The 17,825-nt window shown below is 42.1% G+C and overlaps 1 protein-coding gene across 2 annotated transcripts in view; it reads left to right on the forward strand.

Moving 5' to 3' along the window:
• The first annotated feature begins 2,393 nt into the window (after window positions 1–2,393).
• Window positions 2,394–17,825, forward strand: part of LOC141110379 (sushi, nidogen and EGF-like domain-containing protein 1) — a 30,924-nt gene continuing 15,492 nt past the window's right edge. For both annotated transcript variants that reach the window (XM_073601698.1, XM_073601697.1), the window contains exons 1-5: window positions 2,394–2,461; window positions 12,831–12,928; window positions 14,701–14,736; window positions 14,895–15,022; window positions 16,728–17,018. In XM_073601698.1, coding sequence (XP_073457799.1) covers window positions 12,868–12,928; window positions 14,701–14,736; window positions 14,895–15,022; window positions 16,728–17,018 — 516 coding nt within the window. In that variant the 5' untranslated portion in view covers window positions 2,394–2,461; window positions 12,831–12,867. The remainder of the gene's footprint in view (window positions 2,462–12,830; window positions 12,929–14,700; window positions 14,737–14,894; window positions 15,023–16,727; window positions 17,019–17,825) is intronic.

Genomic DNA, 17,825 nt, shown 5'->3' on the forward strand with positions numbered 1-17,825 from the left:
AATTCGAGGATTTGAATTTGAATAAACAAAACGAATTCCAAAAACGAATTGAACTAATTTAACTATACAAACTAATGTAACTAACAAATCTAAACAAAACAATTTTTTTCCTTCTGCACATGTCTAGCAGTGGCTTGGGAGCAAGCACGTAGCAGTGCCCCCAGGGCAAGTAGCTTTCTAGAGTTACTCATCCCCCTCCCGATCTGATTTGCTCAGATAGGAGGATGCAGAGTTTCAGTTACAGAGAGATTGTCAATCAAACATGGGATTTATCGGCAGTTTAAGAGGATGAGCACTTGTTAGAATCATATTTTTAAACATTCAGTTTAAGAAAGCTACTTCCATCAATCATACTGTAAAGTTTCCAACTTTTTACCAAATACATTTGTTTTGTTGCATGAAAAGTTTTTAGTAAATCGACCATTGAATACAGAAAATAACCCATATTCATTTTTTTATTTTTTTTTTAAGGCTGGATTAAACAGTGTACATCTCGGAGTACAGGAGAAAAGAAAATGGCAAAGAAGATTTGCTAAATATTAAAGGCTATTTTTAAGACAAAGATCATAGAAAAGATATAAAACAACAGTTTAAAAAAAAAAACTCTGTAAAATAAAAAAAATGAAAAGATTTTTTTTCTTTTTAAATTTAAAAAATAAAAAAATACATATCATTATCATTTCCATTTATTATTATTATTTTTTTACTTTTTTTAAGGCTGGATTAAACAGTGAATATAAAACTGGTTCTTACCAAGTTCCAAATTTTGTAACTTCAAAAAAATCATCAATATACAGTATATTCTACAAGGGATTATAGGGTAAGTTAAAAAATATCATTTTTTAGAGTATGTTGAATGTAAATTGGTGTTGAACTTGGCTACTTCTGTTACAGCCCCTTATTTGTTTCATGTAATTTTGAATTTAAACATGTTTATGCAATTAGAAAAATATTTTTTGAAAATCACGTTTGACAAAGTGTTTTGTATTCATACAATTTTTTTTTTTTTTTGTAAAATATGAAGGTTTTTCTTTTCCTTTTTTCTTACCAAAAATGCTCTTAAAATGCATTACAATAAAATGCATTACAAAATGCATTACAATATAAAATGCATTACAATACAATAAATGATTGTACCTTGGGCAAGGGAACTAAAGGGACAGTCAAAAAAATACATCTCGGAGTACAGGAGAAAAGAAAATGGCAAAGAAGATTTGCCAAATATTAAAGGCTATTTTTAAGACAAAGATCAAAGAAAAAATATAAAACAACAGGTTAAAAAAAAAAAAAAAAAACAACTCCTTCAATAAAAAATGAAAACTTTTTTTTCTTCTTTTTAAAAAAATTAAAAATAAATAAATAAAAACAAATACATATCATTATCGTTTCCATTTAATACATTTAGTCATTTTTTTGCTTTGCAATTATCATTGATGATACTTTCAAAGACTGCATGTAGAAAAAAAAAATGCCTCTATAAAAGTCTCACACATAATATGAATTGCTGTTTATTATTTCAGAGGAAAGATCTATGCAGGTTGTACTCAACCCACAAAGTTATACATGACAATGCACAATACAAACATACATTGGTAACAACAGGGGTACGAAAACATTACTGATTATTTTGAAATATTTTTAAAGTGGTTGTAAGCACTCCACTACAACTTTTGCTCTTTGTAATGTATATAGCACAGGCAGCTGATTGCTGCCTGTGAAAGTTCACTCGCTGTTTTTGTTGCAATAGAAATCGTCCTTCAATGTGCAGTGACGTCAGCCGCGCTTGCGCATTGCGTATATCGCTTAACGGCACACAATGTGTGCCGTTTCTGTCTCCTCTGCATGCCGGGTCATTATCTTACACTGAGGACGGCACAGAGGGAAGCCTCGCAATAGCGCCTTGCAAGTGATTTGCCGTCATCATTGTCTTAGCTCTGTTGCCGTAGTAACGGCAATCGAGCTAGAGGCTTGGTTTCGACGCTATGGCGCATTGCGCGAGATTTGGACAGGGAAACGAAGTAAGGGCGGAAATTACGTCCACAAACGATTCAACATACAGGAGTAAGAATGGCGCGGCCAATACCCGGCAGACACCAAATAATAAAAATGCAAAATAATGTATTTGCAAACCTCGTTTTTGAGAAATTTAAATGTGTGTGGTTTAGCAATCATTTACAGCATTTATATATTTTTTAAAAAAGAAAAAAGTTACGGGGTTTACTTCCTTTTTAAATAGTTAGCGTGCAAAAGCACATTAAAGCTCTTTGACATTTACATTCCTAGAAGGAAGAAGTCATCCAACCGTGTCGTATCTCGTCATGTTACTTGTAACGGACCAATGAGAATAGTGAAAAGGAATGAAGAGAAACAGGAGTAGCATGATACTTATATATATATAAGAGAGGCTGCTGAGACAGATTGTAGTGCGATTATCTTCGGATGTGCAGGACATGAAGCTCAGGTAGGATGCTCAAATTTCTAAAAGGAAAGTGGATTGCAAAAGAACAGCTTATTTGTGTTTGATTTTAATGTTCGGAGAAAAATACTTCCTTAAAACTAGAATGAAACTTTATAAATAATGACTTTTGATGACATTTGTTAAAAGGGAAGCATCTAACCGATTTTTAAATTACGCATTTGCTCTTGTTAATCCCTCCATGGTGGTGTGTTTCTGCTTAAAACTCCGGCTAGAAGCTTTTTTTTTTTTTTTTTTTTTTAACATTGGATAGCATGGGCAAGGGATAGTACCCCTCTTGGGTTTGTTGCTGTTGTCAATGTGCAGATTTGGCAGCATGAGCAAGGGGTTGTTCCTTTCTTGGGTGAGTTGCTGTTGTCGGTGTGCCGATTTGGGAGCAAGGGCAAGGGGTTGTACCCTTCTTGAGTCTGTTGCTGTTGTTGGTGTGCAGATTTGGGAGCATTGGCAAGGGGTTGTACCCTTCTTGGGTTTGTTGCTGTTAACGGTGTGCAGATTTGGGAGCATGGACAAGGGGGTGTACACTTCTTGGGTGTGTTTCTGTTGTTGGTATGCCGATTTGGGAGCTTGGGCAAGGGGTTGTACCCTTCTTGGGTGTGTTTCTGTTGTCGGTGTGCCAATTTGGGAGCATAGGCAAGGAGTTGTACCCTTCTTGGGTTTGTTGCTGTTATCGGTATGCAGATTTGGGAGCATGGGCAAGGGGGTGTACACTTCTTGGGTGAGTTGCTGTTGTCGGTGTGCCAATTTGGGAGCATGGGCAAGGAGTTGTACCCTTCTTGGGTTTGTTGCTGTTATCGGTATGCAGATTTGGGAGCATGGACAAGGGGTTGTACCCTTCTTGGGTGTGTTTCTGTTGTCGGTGTCCAGATTTGGGAGCATGGGCAAGGGGTTGTACCCTTCTTGGGTGTGTTGCTTTTGTCAGTGTGCAGATTTGGGAGCATGGGCAGGGGGTTGAACCCTTCTTGGGTGTGTTGCTTTTGTCAGTGTGCAGATTTGGGAGCATGGGCAGTGGGTTGAACCCTTCTTGGGTGTGTTGCTGTTATTGGTGTGCAGATTTTGAAGCATGGGCAAGGGGTTGAACCCTTCTTGGGTGTGTTTCTGTTGTCGGTGTCCAGATTTGGGAGCATGGGCAAGGGGTAGAACCCTTCTTGGGTGTGTTGCTGTTATTGGTGTTCTGATTTGGGAGCATGGGCAAGGGATTGTACCCTTCTTTGGTTTGTTGCTGTTATCGGTGTGCCGATTTGGGAGCATGGGCAAGGGGTTGTACCCTTCTTGGGTGTGTTGCTTTTGTCAGTGTGCAGATTTGGGAGCATGGGCAGGGGGTTGAACCCTTCTTGGGTGTGTTGCTTTTGTCAGTGTGCAGATTTGGGAGCATGGGCAGTGGGTTGAACCCTTCTTGGGTGTGTTGCTGTTATTGGTGTGCAGATTTTGAAGCATGGGCAAGGGGTTGAACCCTTCTTGGGTGTGTTTCTGTTGTCGGTGTCCAGATTTGGGAGCATGGGCAAGGGGTAGAACCCTTCTTGGGTGTGTTGCTGTTATTGGTGTTCTGATTTGGGAGCATGGGCAAGGGATTGTACCCTTCTTTGGTTTGTTGCTGTTATCGGTGTGCCGATTTGGGAGCATTGGCAAGGGGTTGTACCCTTCTTGGGTTTGTTGCTGTTATTGGTGTGCAGATTTTGGAGCATGGGCAGGGGGTCGTACCCTTCTTGGGTGTGTTGCTGTAGTCTGTATGCACATTTGGGAGATTTCTCCTTAGTGCCTGTCTTTTGGCAAGGTGTCAGACAATATCTAAGGTTCAAACCTTCTGTTCCCTGGCTGTCAACAAATTCAAAGTATAACTGAAGGCAATTTTTTTTTTCTTTTATATAGAGTATAGAGGGCTTAGAACACCCCTCATTGCTGTCTGTGCCTCTGTTAAGGAGATCCACCCTCTGTATTTGTCCTGGTGAACGTTATCACTGAAAGTGAAAAAAAAAATCCCAAATTTTGATCACCAGATCAGGAATAGACAAGAAATCTTGCAATGGGGAGGGGAACCAAATTCTGGTGACTACAAAGAGATTTGTTCTTGCTTTCTGTTCTAACACCCATTTTTTGCAACATTTTTGTTAAAAAAAAAAAATCCTTGTAACATTGTATATGAATATATATAATTTACTGTATTCTATATATTCTATTGGAAAAGTTGTTTTTATTGGTGTCTGTGTCCCCATTGGGGAAATTGCTTAATTTCATGTTGTGTCTGACAATTAAAAAAAAAAACAGGTAAGGAGAAATTTCCCAAACAGTAACAGATTGCAATAAAAAAAAGTTGATTGATGCTCAAACTCTTCCTAAAACTAAAAAAAAAAAAACACACATAAAGTTACAGGACTGTTCTGTATATATATATATTTTTTTAAATAATATTTATTGAATTTTTCCAGCATAGTACAATATAGCAAGGATCGAGGAATTCAAGTGTGCTGGGTCAATAACCAAGACCAAACATATCACAGAAAGTACATGGTGTATGAAATAATATTAGAAGAAAGAAAACTGTAAAAAAAAAAAATCTTTTTTTTATATTTCTAAAAAGTGATCTAATTTAAACAAATATTTGTACCTTGATGTCAGATAATGAAATTTTCATTCCTCGGTTGTTAAGTCTTGTTTTGTTAGGTACTGGAATTTTCTACAACCCAGACAAATGATGGACTTTTGCCTATCATGTTCACATTTTATATGAATGGCATAGTTTGAATTTTTCAGGATTTTATTTTTTTATCTCACAATTTCTGATTTTGACCTCACTTTCCGCCCTTATGATGGCTATCCAAGATGTAAAAGGAAGCAGTTGTCAAAGGAAAAGAAATGCACGGTCAGAAAACAAGTTATTGTCAGATGCTCTACCCTTTCTGCTCCCCTGTCCAGTGGCGGCTGGTGCTCAAAATTTTTGGGGGGGCGCAAACAAACTGAAAAATTCAGAAAAAATAAACATTTTTTTTGATTATAGTTACCTAGGTGGATGCAGCATCGGACCAATGTTGCATCTGTCCCTCGCCGGCTCTAAGACTGAGAACTGAGCGATCAAACACTGCTGATCACTCAATTCTCAGTGCTCTGTGAGTAGAGAGCTAGTGACTGTCAGTCACTGTCTCTCTGCTCTGCCCCCACCCCACGTGCTCACTGGAGGGCTGGGCTGTGAAGGGGCAGGAGCTGCTGGCTCAGGCTCTCAGCAGGTCGCTGAAGAGCCTGAGCCGAGTGGCCAGTCCAGGCATCTGGGTGGATCCCGACCATATGCTCGCAATCTTTTCCCAGCCTGGGCTGGCTCTGTGATTGTCAGCCAACAGTTGTCTGCAAAAACTGGAAGGAGAGAGCCTGAGAAGCTGATTAATACAGAGGGAAGGTTCGGTTCTGGCAGGAGAGGATTGCCTAGGAGATGTCCTGATGCTCTTCCACCACTCTGCTACCTGGCCAAGTTCTTCCTGTGTTAGCACCTCCATGGTGCAAGCCCCAGGAGCTGTGCACCTGCTCTTCATTCCAGGTCAGAACCTGCAGAAATCCCCATTGTACCATTCTCAGGCTCTCTCCTTCCAGTACTTGCAGCTCCGCCAGTTATCTTCCTGAACCTGTCAGTCAGACACATCAGCACTCTGAACGGCATTTCAAATAATTAACCCTGTGCCTGTCAGCTCCCTCGCTGCTTTTACCCACCAGCCCTACACCAACATTGTGGCCAGCAGATCAGCAGAGGACATTTAATTACTATTGTTACTAATAAGCATGAGTGTGCAAACTATTTCTTGCACAGCTGTACCTATTATTCCTCGCACCATGTTTTCATATGTTTATGTACTTACAGACCTTCCCGCTCCTGTGCTGTTCACCCTAAGGCTGCTGGTTTAATAAAAATATTTTTTAGTACACTAAACTTTGGTTTGGCCCTCCACAACAGTACTAGTTTCTCAACAGGTTGAGAAAATGAATTGCCCACCCCTGTTCTAATTCTATTCTATAGGAATAACCTACTAATAAGTAAAATAAAAATAGCAGTTTTTGCTTCAATGCTCACCTCCAATCTGGAGCTGCCTCATGCAGTTACATATAGTTACATAGTAGGTGAGGTCGAAAAAAGACCTTCAAGTCCATCAAGTGTGATTATATGTCAGTATTACATTGTATATCCCTGTATGTTGCGGCCTTTCAGGGAATTTTCCTTCCTATGGGTAAATTTCCTCTCACTTCCTGTTGTCTCCCTCTGTTTGTAAGTAGGAGTCCTTTGTAAGTTGGATGTTTGAAAATAGGGGATCGCCTGCATATACTATACGGCCTGCCCTATACACTCTGTGGAAAAGTGGGCCTTTGGTGTGTGTTGGTGGTACCAGAACACTGTAAGCCCTCACAGTTACTCTTGGTGGCGCTGTAACGGGCCCTGCTGTGAAACATTATATCAATAATTGTAATTACATGCCCCTGTTAAACAAGGGCAGAAAAAATGGGCCTTAGGCACTGGTGGTGGTGCTCAGAACCAAAAATATTCTTAGAAGCTATCAACATGAACATTGAGGAGGAATAGGATAGTCACTCAGCATAACAGGATAGTCACTCAGCATCAGCATAGGCAGTCTTGAAGGGATCTCACATTCATAAAAAAATGAATCGGTTACATCAGCATCAGGTGCTTGGTAGCTGGTGATCCAAGACTGATTCATTTTTATAAAGGTGAGCGGATCAACCGAGTCGGTGGACAGGCGCACTCTGTGATCGGTTACAAAACCTCCAGCAGAACTGAATGTGTGTTCCGAAAGAACGCTGGATGCAGGACAGACCAGTAGCTCAATTGCATAATGTGCAAGCTCTGGCCAGTGATGCATCCTCAAGACCCAGTAACCCAGCGGATTTTCGGTTGGAAAGGTCTCCAAGTCTGATCTTGTCCCTAGGTATTCCTGCACCATGTACAACAGACACTGGCGATGGTTGCTGGAACCGATCAGACCTTGGGGCTGCGGACTAAAAAATTGTCTGAACGCATTGGTCAGACGGCCACATTCTCCACCGCTCCTTTTGTAACTGACCAAAGCCTCAGCAACACGTTGTCCAGGAGTACCAGGAAATTGTACCCTCCCAGGCTCTGGAAACGCATTGCACAAACCTTTCTGCAAGGCCTCCCGAAGATTTTTCATCCTCTGCTCCCTCTGCGATGGCTGGATAAGTTTCGCCACTTTACCCTTGTACCCTTCTTGGATCAAGAAGGGTTGCCAGCCAGTACCAATCCCTCGCCTTGATACCACGAATCCGAGGGTCCTTTCGCAGGCTTTGCAGTATCAGGGAGGCCATGCAGTGTAGGTTTGCTGAGGCATTCAGTCCGGAGTCCTCTAGGTCACTAAGGACGACCTGATCCGCAGCCACCTCCTGCCAGCCACGTACAAGTCCATGGGTTTCTGGGGACTGGAAATGATCCCTTGAAGACTGCTGCTGCTGCTGCGTGCCAGGCTCCACCTCCATGCTGACACAATCCTGCTCCTCCTCCTCTTCCTGTGTGATAGGCGGGCCTGCAGGAATACTGTCTGGATAAAGGGGGCCTTGAGAGGTAAGAAAGTCCTCCTCTTCCTCCCTCTGTTCTGCCTCAAGTGCCCTGTACATTATTCCACGCAGCATGTGCTCCAACAGGTAGACAAGAGGGACAGTATCACTGATGTATGCACTGTCACTGCTCATGATCCTCGTGGCCTCCTCAAATGGTGACAGGACAGTGCATGCATCCTTGGTCATGAGCCACTAGCGTGGCGAAAAAAAGCCAAGTTCCCCTGACCCTGTCCTGGTGCCATACTTGCACAGGTACTCATTGATGGCCCTCTGCTGCATGTGCAGCCACTGCAGCATTGCCAACGTTGAGTTCCACCTGGTGGGCATGTCACAGATCAGGTGGTTCTTGGGCAGGTTGCATTCCTTTTGGAGGTCAGCCAGCCGAGCACTGCCATTATATGACCGGTGGATATGCCCACAGACTTTCCTGGCCTGCCTCAGGAGATCCTGTAAGCCCGGGTACCTGCACAAGAACCGCTGCACCACCAAATTAAGGACGTGAGCCAAACAGGAAACATGGGTGAAGTGTCCCTGTCGGAGAGCAGAGAGGAGGTTGGTGTCATTGTCGCAAACCACCATTCCTGGCTGAAGCTGGCGTGGAGTCAACCACCTCTGAGCCTGCCCTTGCAGAACTGACAGAATCTCTGCCCCAGTGTGGCTCCTGTCCCCTAAGTAGACCAACACAAGCACCGCATGGCATCTTTTTGCCTGAGTGCTTGCGTAGCCCCTAGAACGCCTACAGGGCACCGCTGGTTCCGAGGACAAATCTGCACAGGAAGAGGCCATAGAGGAAGAAGAAGAGAAGCGGGTGGAGGAGAGAGGTGTGGCAGAATCACCACTACCAGCATTTCGGAGGCGTGGTGGTGGAAAAAGCTCCAACAATACTGTACCCTGTCCTGCATCCTTCCCAGCTGCCAGCAGGGTTACCCAGTGCGCCGTGAAAGAAAGGTAACGTCCTTGTCCATGCCTGCTGGACCATGAGTCAGCGGTAATATGCACCTTACCGCTAACCGCCCTGTCCAACGAGGCCAAGACATTGCCTTCCACATGTCAGTAGAGAGCCAAAAAATTGGCGTTTGGGAACCTGCCACTGAGGTACCGCAAATTCCACAAATTCTCGAAAGGGGGCAGAGTCTACCAGCTGAAAAGGCAGCAGTTGGAGTGCTAGCAATTTAACCAAACTAGCATTCAGCCGCTGAGCATGTGGATGGCTGGGAACGAATTTCTTTCGGCAGTTTAGCAACTGGGGTAGGGAAATTTGCCTGCTACAATCGGATGTTGGTGTACCACTAGCAGATTGCCCGGAAGTGCTTGGGACACCTAACTCTACACCTTCATTCCTCTCAGTGCAGGTCTCTGAGAGGACTGAAGTTATAGTGGGGTTGGAGATTCCAGCTGATGAGGAGCAAGGAGAGGTCCGCTTTGTTCTTTGGTGTGGGTCTTTTAAGTACTGTTGCCAACGGACTGCATGGGAGCTCGACATATGTCTGGTCAATCATGTGGTGCCCAAGCGGCTGCTGTTTTGGCCACGCTTGATACGCTTCAGACATATGTTGCAAACAGCAACGGTGCGATCCGCTGCAAACGTATCCAAAAAGGCCCACACCAAAGAACTTTTGGAAAAACGCGTAGAGTCAGCAGCGCCCTGCACATGCGGAGCTCTGTGGTGTGATGCAGTCGGTTGCCTGCCCTTAAGCTGGCCCCTGGAGGGCATCCTACCTCGCTGGAGATGTGCCTCCTCCTCCTCCTCTCTTCTGTCTGGCATCCATGTAGAGTCAGTGACCTCATCATCCCCTCCCTCCTCGCCACTGGAGCAAACCTGGCAGTATGCTGCAGCTGAGGGTACATGACTGCCAGTATCTTGTCCTTCTTGGGCACCCTCTCTCTCTGGGCTTACGTTACTACCTTCATCCTCAACCTGGGTACCATCCTCAGAGCCTTCAAAACTCGAATTTGGCGCGAACGGCCCATAATGTTCGATCTTCGTCAAACGATCGAGCAGCCGATGTTCGAATCGAACTCATGTTCGACTCGAACAGACAGCCCATCCCTACTCATAACTAACATCCTCCAGACCCTTTATTAGCTTTGTTGCCCTTCTTTGTACTCGCTCCATTTCCAATATATCCTTCCTGAGGACTGGTGCCCAGAACTGGACCAGAGTCTTGTAGAGTGGGAGAATTATCATTTTATCTCTGGAATTAATCCCCTTTTTAATGCATGCCAATATTCTGTTTGCTTTGTTAGCAGCAGCTTGGTATTGCATGCCGTTGCTGAGCCTATCATCTACTAGGACCCCCAGGTCCTTTTTCAACCTTGATTCCCCCAGAGGTTCTCCCACCTTACCACCATAAAATGTCAGTTTTCCAGGTTGATTGGCAATCAGCATCAATCAATTCACTTCCTCTGAGCCCAGACCATCATGGACCTTTCCCCAACCCATGATTGGACAGTGAAGGAGATGCAGCATACAGTAGTAATTAGCTAATCTCTCTGTCAATCAGCTCTCTCCTCTATCACTGGTTGGCTCTTTCTGCTGTTTGTCCTTTACTAGAGTAGTCTGAATCCATCATGGCACCAAAACTGTGCTTTGAAAACCTTTGGTTTCTTTGATCATTTTTTTCCACAAGTATGTTGTTCCTGTGTATGTAGAAGGTTCTAATGCAGAAAAATGCATACAATCTATCGATCTATCGAATCTATCTACCCTAGATGACTGTACGGACCTGGAATGCTGAGAGTCAAGAATGCAGACAGGAATAAAGAATGCATAGCAAAAAAAACACGCTAGACTTAGAATTTTGTTTTGTCTTCCTAATTCAATGATGACAATAATTACACTTTAAATAAATGCATTCCACAAGTTGTGCTTTGTGCAGTGTCACTATTACTATACACACATATACAGTGCCTTGAAAAAGCATTCATACCCCTTGAAATTTTACACATTTTGTCACGTTACAACCAAAAACATAAAAGTATTTTATTGGGATTTTATGTGATAGACCAACACAAAGTGTCACATAATTGTGAAGTGGAAGGAAAATGATAAATGTTTTTCAAAAATGTTTACAAATAAATATCTGAAAAGTGTGGCATGCATTTGTATTCAGCCCCCTTTACTCTGATACCCCTAACTAAAATCTAATGGAACCAATTGCCTTCAGAAGTCACCTAATTGGTAAATAGAGTCCACCTGTGTGTAATTTAATCTCAGTATAAATGCAGCTGTTCTGTGAAGCCCTCAGAGGTTTGTTAGAGAACCTTAGTGAACAAACAGCATCATGAAGGCCAAGGAACACTCCAGACAGGTCAGGGATAAAGTTGTGGATAAGTTTAAAGCAGGGTTAGGTTATAAAAAAATATCCCAATCTGTGAACATCTCACAGAGCACTGTTCAATCATTCATCAGAAAATGGAAAGAGTACGGCACAACTGCAAACCTACCAAGACATGGCCGTCCACCTAAACTGACAGGCCGGGCAAGGAGAGCATTCATCAGCGATGCAGCCATGGTAAGTCTGGAGGAGCTGCAGAGATTCACAGCTCAGGTGGGAGAATCTGTCCACAGGACAACTATTAGTCATGCTCTCCACAAATCTGGCCTTTATAGAAGAGTGGCATGAAGAAAGACATTGTTGAAAGAAAGCCATAAGAAGTCCCGTTTGCAGCTTGCGAGAAGCCATGTGGGGGACAGAGCAAACATGTGGAAGAAGGTGCTCTGGTCAGATGAGACCAAAATTTTACTTTTTGGCCTAAAAGGAAAACTCTATGCCTGGCAGAAAACTAACACTGCACATCACCCTGAACACACCATCCCCACCGTGAAACATGGTGGTGGCAGCATCATGTTGTGGGGAGGCTTTTCTTCAGCAGGGAAAGGGAAGCTGGTCAGAGTTGATTGGAAGATGGATGAAACCAAATACAGGACAATCTTAGAAAAAAACCTGCTAGAGTCTGCAAAAGACTTTAGACTGGGGCGGAGGTTCACCTTCCAGGAGGAAAATGACTCTAAACATACAGCCAGAGCTACAATGGAATGGTTTAGATCAAAGTTAGAATGGCCCAGTCAAAGTCCAGACCTAAATCCAAGTGAGAATCTGTGGCAAGAATTGAAAATTGCTGTTCACAGACGCTCTCCATCCAATCTGACAGAGCTTGAGATATTTTGTAAAGAAGAATGGGCAAAAATGTCCCTCTCTAGATGTGCAAAGCTGGTAGAGACATCCCCAAAAAGACTTGCAGCTGTAATTGCAGAGAAAGGGGGTTCTACGAAGTATTGACTCAGGGGGGCCGAATACAAATGCCCCCCCACACTTTTCACATATTTATTTGTAAAAAAAATTGAACCCCATTTATCATTTTCTTTCCACTTCACAATTATGTGCCACTTTGTGTTGTTCTATCACATAAAATCCTAATAAAATACATTTACATTTTTGGTTGTAACATGACAAAATGGGGAAAATTTCAAGAGGTATGAAAATTTTTCAAGGCACTGTATAGTGCCAACAGCATACAAAGTGCCAACAGTTTACAAAATAGAGGAAAATGGCACAGGTACAAAACAATTCAATACAAGTGGGATCAGAGGGCCCTCCCTTCAGATATGTCCTGGGGCACAATTCAAAAAGAAAATGCTCCAAGTTGGATTTTAAATGTCAGCTGATATTTTTTTTTCTCTAAAAAGTTACAGAAAGTTTAGTAGGATTATTTTTGCTTCACTGAAAGGGTTGTGCAAAAGATCTTGTCCTTGTGCTATATCCTGACGTGGCTGTCTTTTGATTAGGTGAGGAACATCTGGGGTGCGCGCCCAATTATTGGCAATGGGAGAACCCAACATTTTTTCGAAGGGCCTCTACACTATTATCTTTCTTCTTGCGCTAGGTAAGTCCAAATTTATCCTGCAATATCTCTGATGATGTCTCTTTTCTAGGTTGATCTCTCTTAATAATCCACCCTTTTTTTTGTTTTTGTTTTTTTTTGCTCTGTGCCTCATATGAGTAGTTTACCACCTTTTCAACAGAAAGTGCAATCTCTCCAGGGCAAAGTAAAATCTACCCTGAGGCAGTTGTTAATAGAAAGAGCGTCACCAATAACTGATTCCTCTTACCTCATGTTCTAGTGACAAGTGTAACATTTTGTGTCATCATTTGTAGTTCCAGTGGCAATGGTCACCAAGACAAGAGCCAAGAGATTGTAACCCACAAGTAAAAGCTCCCTTAAAGTAGAACTAAGGGCAAAACTTTTTTTATTTTATTTTGTGCAAAATAAGGTGGGTTATACCCTGCTTCAGTTATTCAGTTCTTTTTTTTTTTTGCCAACTGAGTCCCATTAGAACGATTTCTCTTTAATTCCTGTCCCATAACCAAAAAAAGAAAGTGAGAGGAAATCCATCCAAAGTGAGGGAATCCCTGGTTGTCACCAGAACTAATCTACTCCTGTTCTGGTGAAATCCCAAAATTTGTTTTTTTTCTTCCCCTTCAGTGATAAAGGTAAACACGATAAACAGAGAGGGTGAATCTCCCCTCACCGACAGACAGCAATAAAAACCCAAAGAAAAGGGAGGGGGGGTAAATTGGCACTGCCAAACTCTAAGTGATTGTATTTTATTTATTCATGCAGGCATAAGTGACTTTGGAAGCTACTATATAAAGAAACAAACTGTTTTTTGAACTGTGATTTTTTTTTTTGTTTACACCAGAGAACTTTTTGTATCTTTTATGGAGTTTACTCAAGTTTTCATGTATTGAAATACCTTTATGGACACCTTTTTGCACTATAAGCACATTGCACTTTTTTCTATCTAAAATTACATGTTATTGGTATATTTTATTTCATGAGCATATATGGAGGATCATTTACATTGAGAATGCATAGGATTTAATACCATTTATGTATGTTACTTTAAGGCACAACACACATTTTTTTAAAACGATCCCTTATCGGAGTTTGGCAACGCCAATTTACCCCTCCCCCCCACATTTTTCTTTACAATTTCCATTAACTTTACCCAGTGGAGTTTCACCTATATATACCTATGACATAGCGCGTATTTAACAATTTAATTTATTTTAGCAATAGCAATCCTATGCTCACTGTTAATCCAGAGGAAGGCAAAACACCTCAATAAAGGATGATCTAATCTGTTCCAAGAGTCAATTGGATATTCCCTGGATCATATAAATATTTGTCATTCTAATCCTTCTCCACTTTATTTAAAACTAAAAAAAAGTTTTGTCTTTAGTTATACTTTAAGTATGAAGTGGATCACTCCTTTGGCTAACTGCAGATGCCTATAAGGGGCTCATCCTCACATCAAGCTATCAACACATTCAAAGAAAATCAGCTAGCGGCACACCATAACGTCCAAAACTTGTAAAACTTTATTATTTAAGGACATCAGTCTAGAAGCCCCTCCTGGAACCTCCACCACGGACCTGTATCACCCAGCACTGGGCTTAACTGTAGAGAATGATTACGGTGTGTTGTCAGCTGTTTTTCTCTAGTGATTATAATGCCCCAGGGACATCTGTTCCAAAAGCTACTGATTAAGAGGAAATCTCCCCCAGCTTTGGAGACGTTGTACACATTGTTTGTATTTTTTTTTAATATCATTTGTTTACATTTTTTTCTTTTTTCTTTTTTTTTTTTTATAGATGACTTTACCAAACGCACAACTTCAACATCTTCAAGTAAGAACCATAAATCTGCATTTGATATCTTTTTTGGAGAAGCGTTTTAAGATTACGTAAAGAAGATGAACATCTTTCTATATCAAAGAATTTGTGCAAAAAAATATTATTTTTATTGGTAGCTACATTTATGCATTTGTTATCTCTCTGATCTGCAGGTCTTTTGTATCCATATGGGAGTCTGTCATATGATACCATTGCTCCGCCATCGGATGATGGAGTAAATGGCCCAATAACACTTTCTACCAAGCTTACTCTCTTTGGAAATGCATCTACCATTATCTACGTGAGTGCTCTCTGTTCACTGTTATATGTACATTTCTTTGGCTTGGTCTCTTCCCTGCAATTTCCTGAGCCTCTCTATTCTTCAGAGTCCACCATCACTTTAATAGGATTGTACAGAGGTATTGAAAAATCATTTCTTTCTATATTTTAATTAAGTCTCATTTAATTAAATTCCACTTAATATATTACATTCTCCTTTTGAACCACCATGTAGGGTAGGCGGGTGGCACTTCCTCCATGTTCCCCTCTTTTATGGACGCCGAAGTGTGTTTCACATAAGAGACCTACCCTGGGGTGGGTTCTTCTGGGCTACGCTGGGCACCTCGAATAGGTTCACTGCTTTGTACGTGGGGTAACTTTACTTGAACAGATGACTGAACTGTAGTTAACTCTCTTGATGTTAATGTATACCACTACAGTCATTTTTGAATTTAGGAGGGACACACAGAGCTGATGCCCTCTCCAACTGTGCAGCGCATCTCCGCTTCCTTACTATCAGTAGTCGGCCCCACTGTGCACATAGCGCAGGGGGCCCCGCCATGCACCTGGTGCAGACTCTATGCGTGCTCTCACTTAACTCTTCCTCCTCCATGTACAGCCCGAGGACCTTTGCAGTGCTGATCTGCTCCTGTTGCTATGGGAGATAGACCGCTCACCGAGGCTTGCTCTCCAAGGTTGAAATCCTCCCCCCTCTCTCTTCTCTGTAAGCATCTGGAGATTACATGCTGTGGTTTGTTTGTGTCTTTGCTATGCAACAAATTGTGTCAGGGCAGAGCCCTCCCCCCTTTTATTAGAGCTCAGCAGAAATGACAGGAAACCAGGTTAACTGTTTCCCTCCTGGCTGGGACAGCAGCTATCTCACTAACCAGCATTTCATCCTGCTTACAAGCAGCCAAAGCTTCAGGGTCCTTTTCACACTTTCCAGGCTATCTCTTTGATGTAAAAAGCCTGTTACTTATAGAACTCAATACTCAAATGTAAATGTACGCATGCAAGCGAATGAATCGTAGGGGTTGATTTACTAAAACTGGAGAGTGCAAAATCTGGTTTAGCTCTGTATAATAATTAATCAGCTTCCAGTTTTTTGTTTTTTTTTGTCAAGGCTTGATTAAAAGTTAGAAGCTGATTGGCTACCATGCACAGCTGTACCAGATTTTGCACTCTCCAGTTTTAGTAAATCAACCCCTATGAATCAGTCCCTTGCATGTGTAAATTTAGGTTTGAGCATTGAGTTCTATAAGCAAGAAGGCTTACATCAAAGTGATAGCCTGGAAAGTTTGGGGGTATAGTGGGAGAAAGGACAGAAGACTTCAACTAAGACAGCAGCTTCCAGCACAAAGGACAATTCTCATGTAAGTACTGTGCCTTGTGCAGATTTAAAAAAAAAAGACCTAAACTTAGGTTTTAACATAAAACTAAAAGAAAATTGATCTAAAACCTTTTAGTTTCCATTCAAAGGACCAATAAGCTTAGAAGCTGGATTCAAGTTTGATTCGTACAGGAAAAGTCCAGATCTGCCTATAACTTCAGCTGCCTGTGCACTTGGCTGTACTCATTGTTTTGTTAGCTGCCCTACTGAAGCTTTTGCTTTCACTATACTCTAGCAGCAGTTTTAGAATGCTTTTTAAATTTTAACCAGTTGATTTTATGGAATTAAGTCTTATTTTACTATGTTATTTCATGAAGGTATTTCATTTGTTTTTTAGGTCGATAACAATGGTTTACTATCATTTAATACATCCATCTCAGCGTTCACACCCAATAAACTCCCAGTGCTTGGTGGCAGCAACCCTTTTGTGGCTCCGTTCTGGGCAGATGTGGACAATGCCATAGCCGGTGACATATATTATCGACAGAGCACTGACACCGACCTCCTAAGCCGCGCAACGAGTGATATCCGTTCTTACTTCAGTCTTCCCACGTTTTCAGCGACGTGGGTATTTGTGGCCACATGGAGTAATGTGGCATATTATGGATCTACAGCCGTATCTAGCACGGTATATCTATTTAAAGTATGCTGAATTAATCAATAAGTGCAGCATTCCACCATGTGGAAGAAATGCAAATTTCCCTTGGACTGTAGATATTCACCCTACTAAGTGGAGCAAGGAATGTGAATTGTTCCATTGTTTATTTCATTCAGTAAAGTATATTAAAGTGGTTCTAAAGTCAGAAGGTTTTTTTTATCTTAATGTATTCTATGCATTAAGATAAAAAACCTTCTGTGTGCAGCAGCCCCCCTAATACTTACCTGAGCCCCATCTCGATCCAGCGATGTTGCATGAGAGTCTCAGCTGTCTGGGACTCTGCCTCCTAATTGGCTCCATTGGCTCCCACTGCTGTCAATCAAAGACAGTGAGCCAATGAGGAGATAGAAGGTGCGGGGCCGAGCCGCAGCTTTGTGTCTGAATGAACACACAGAGCAGCAGCTTGGCTGGGGTGTCCCCATAGCAAGCTGCTTGCTGTGGAGGCACTCAGCAGGAGGGAGGGGCCAGGAGCACCGGCAAGGGAACCCAGGAAGAGGAGGCTCTGGCCTGCACAGAGCAGGTAAGTATGACATGGTTGTTATTTTTAAACAACAAAAAAAAAACAAAAACAAGACTTTAGTATCACTTTAATGCCCCGTACACACGGTCGGACTTTGTTCAGACATTCCGACAACAAAATCCTAGGATTTTTTCCGACGGATGTTGACTCAAACTTGTCTTGCATACACACGGTCATACAAAGTTGTCGGAAAATCCGATCATTCTAAACGTGGTGATGTAAAACACGTACGTCGGGACTATAAACGGGGCAGTGGC

Source organism: Aquarana catesbeiana, linkage group LG10 (assembly GCF_042186555.1).
Source record: "Aquarana catesbeiana isolate 2022-GZ linkage group LG10, ASM4218655v1, whole genome shotgun sequence".
NCBI lineage: Eukaryota > Metazoa > Chordata > Amphibia > Anura > Ranidae > Aquarana > Aquarana catesbeiana.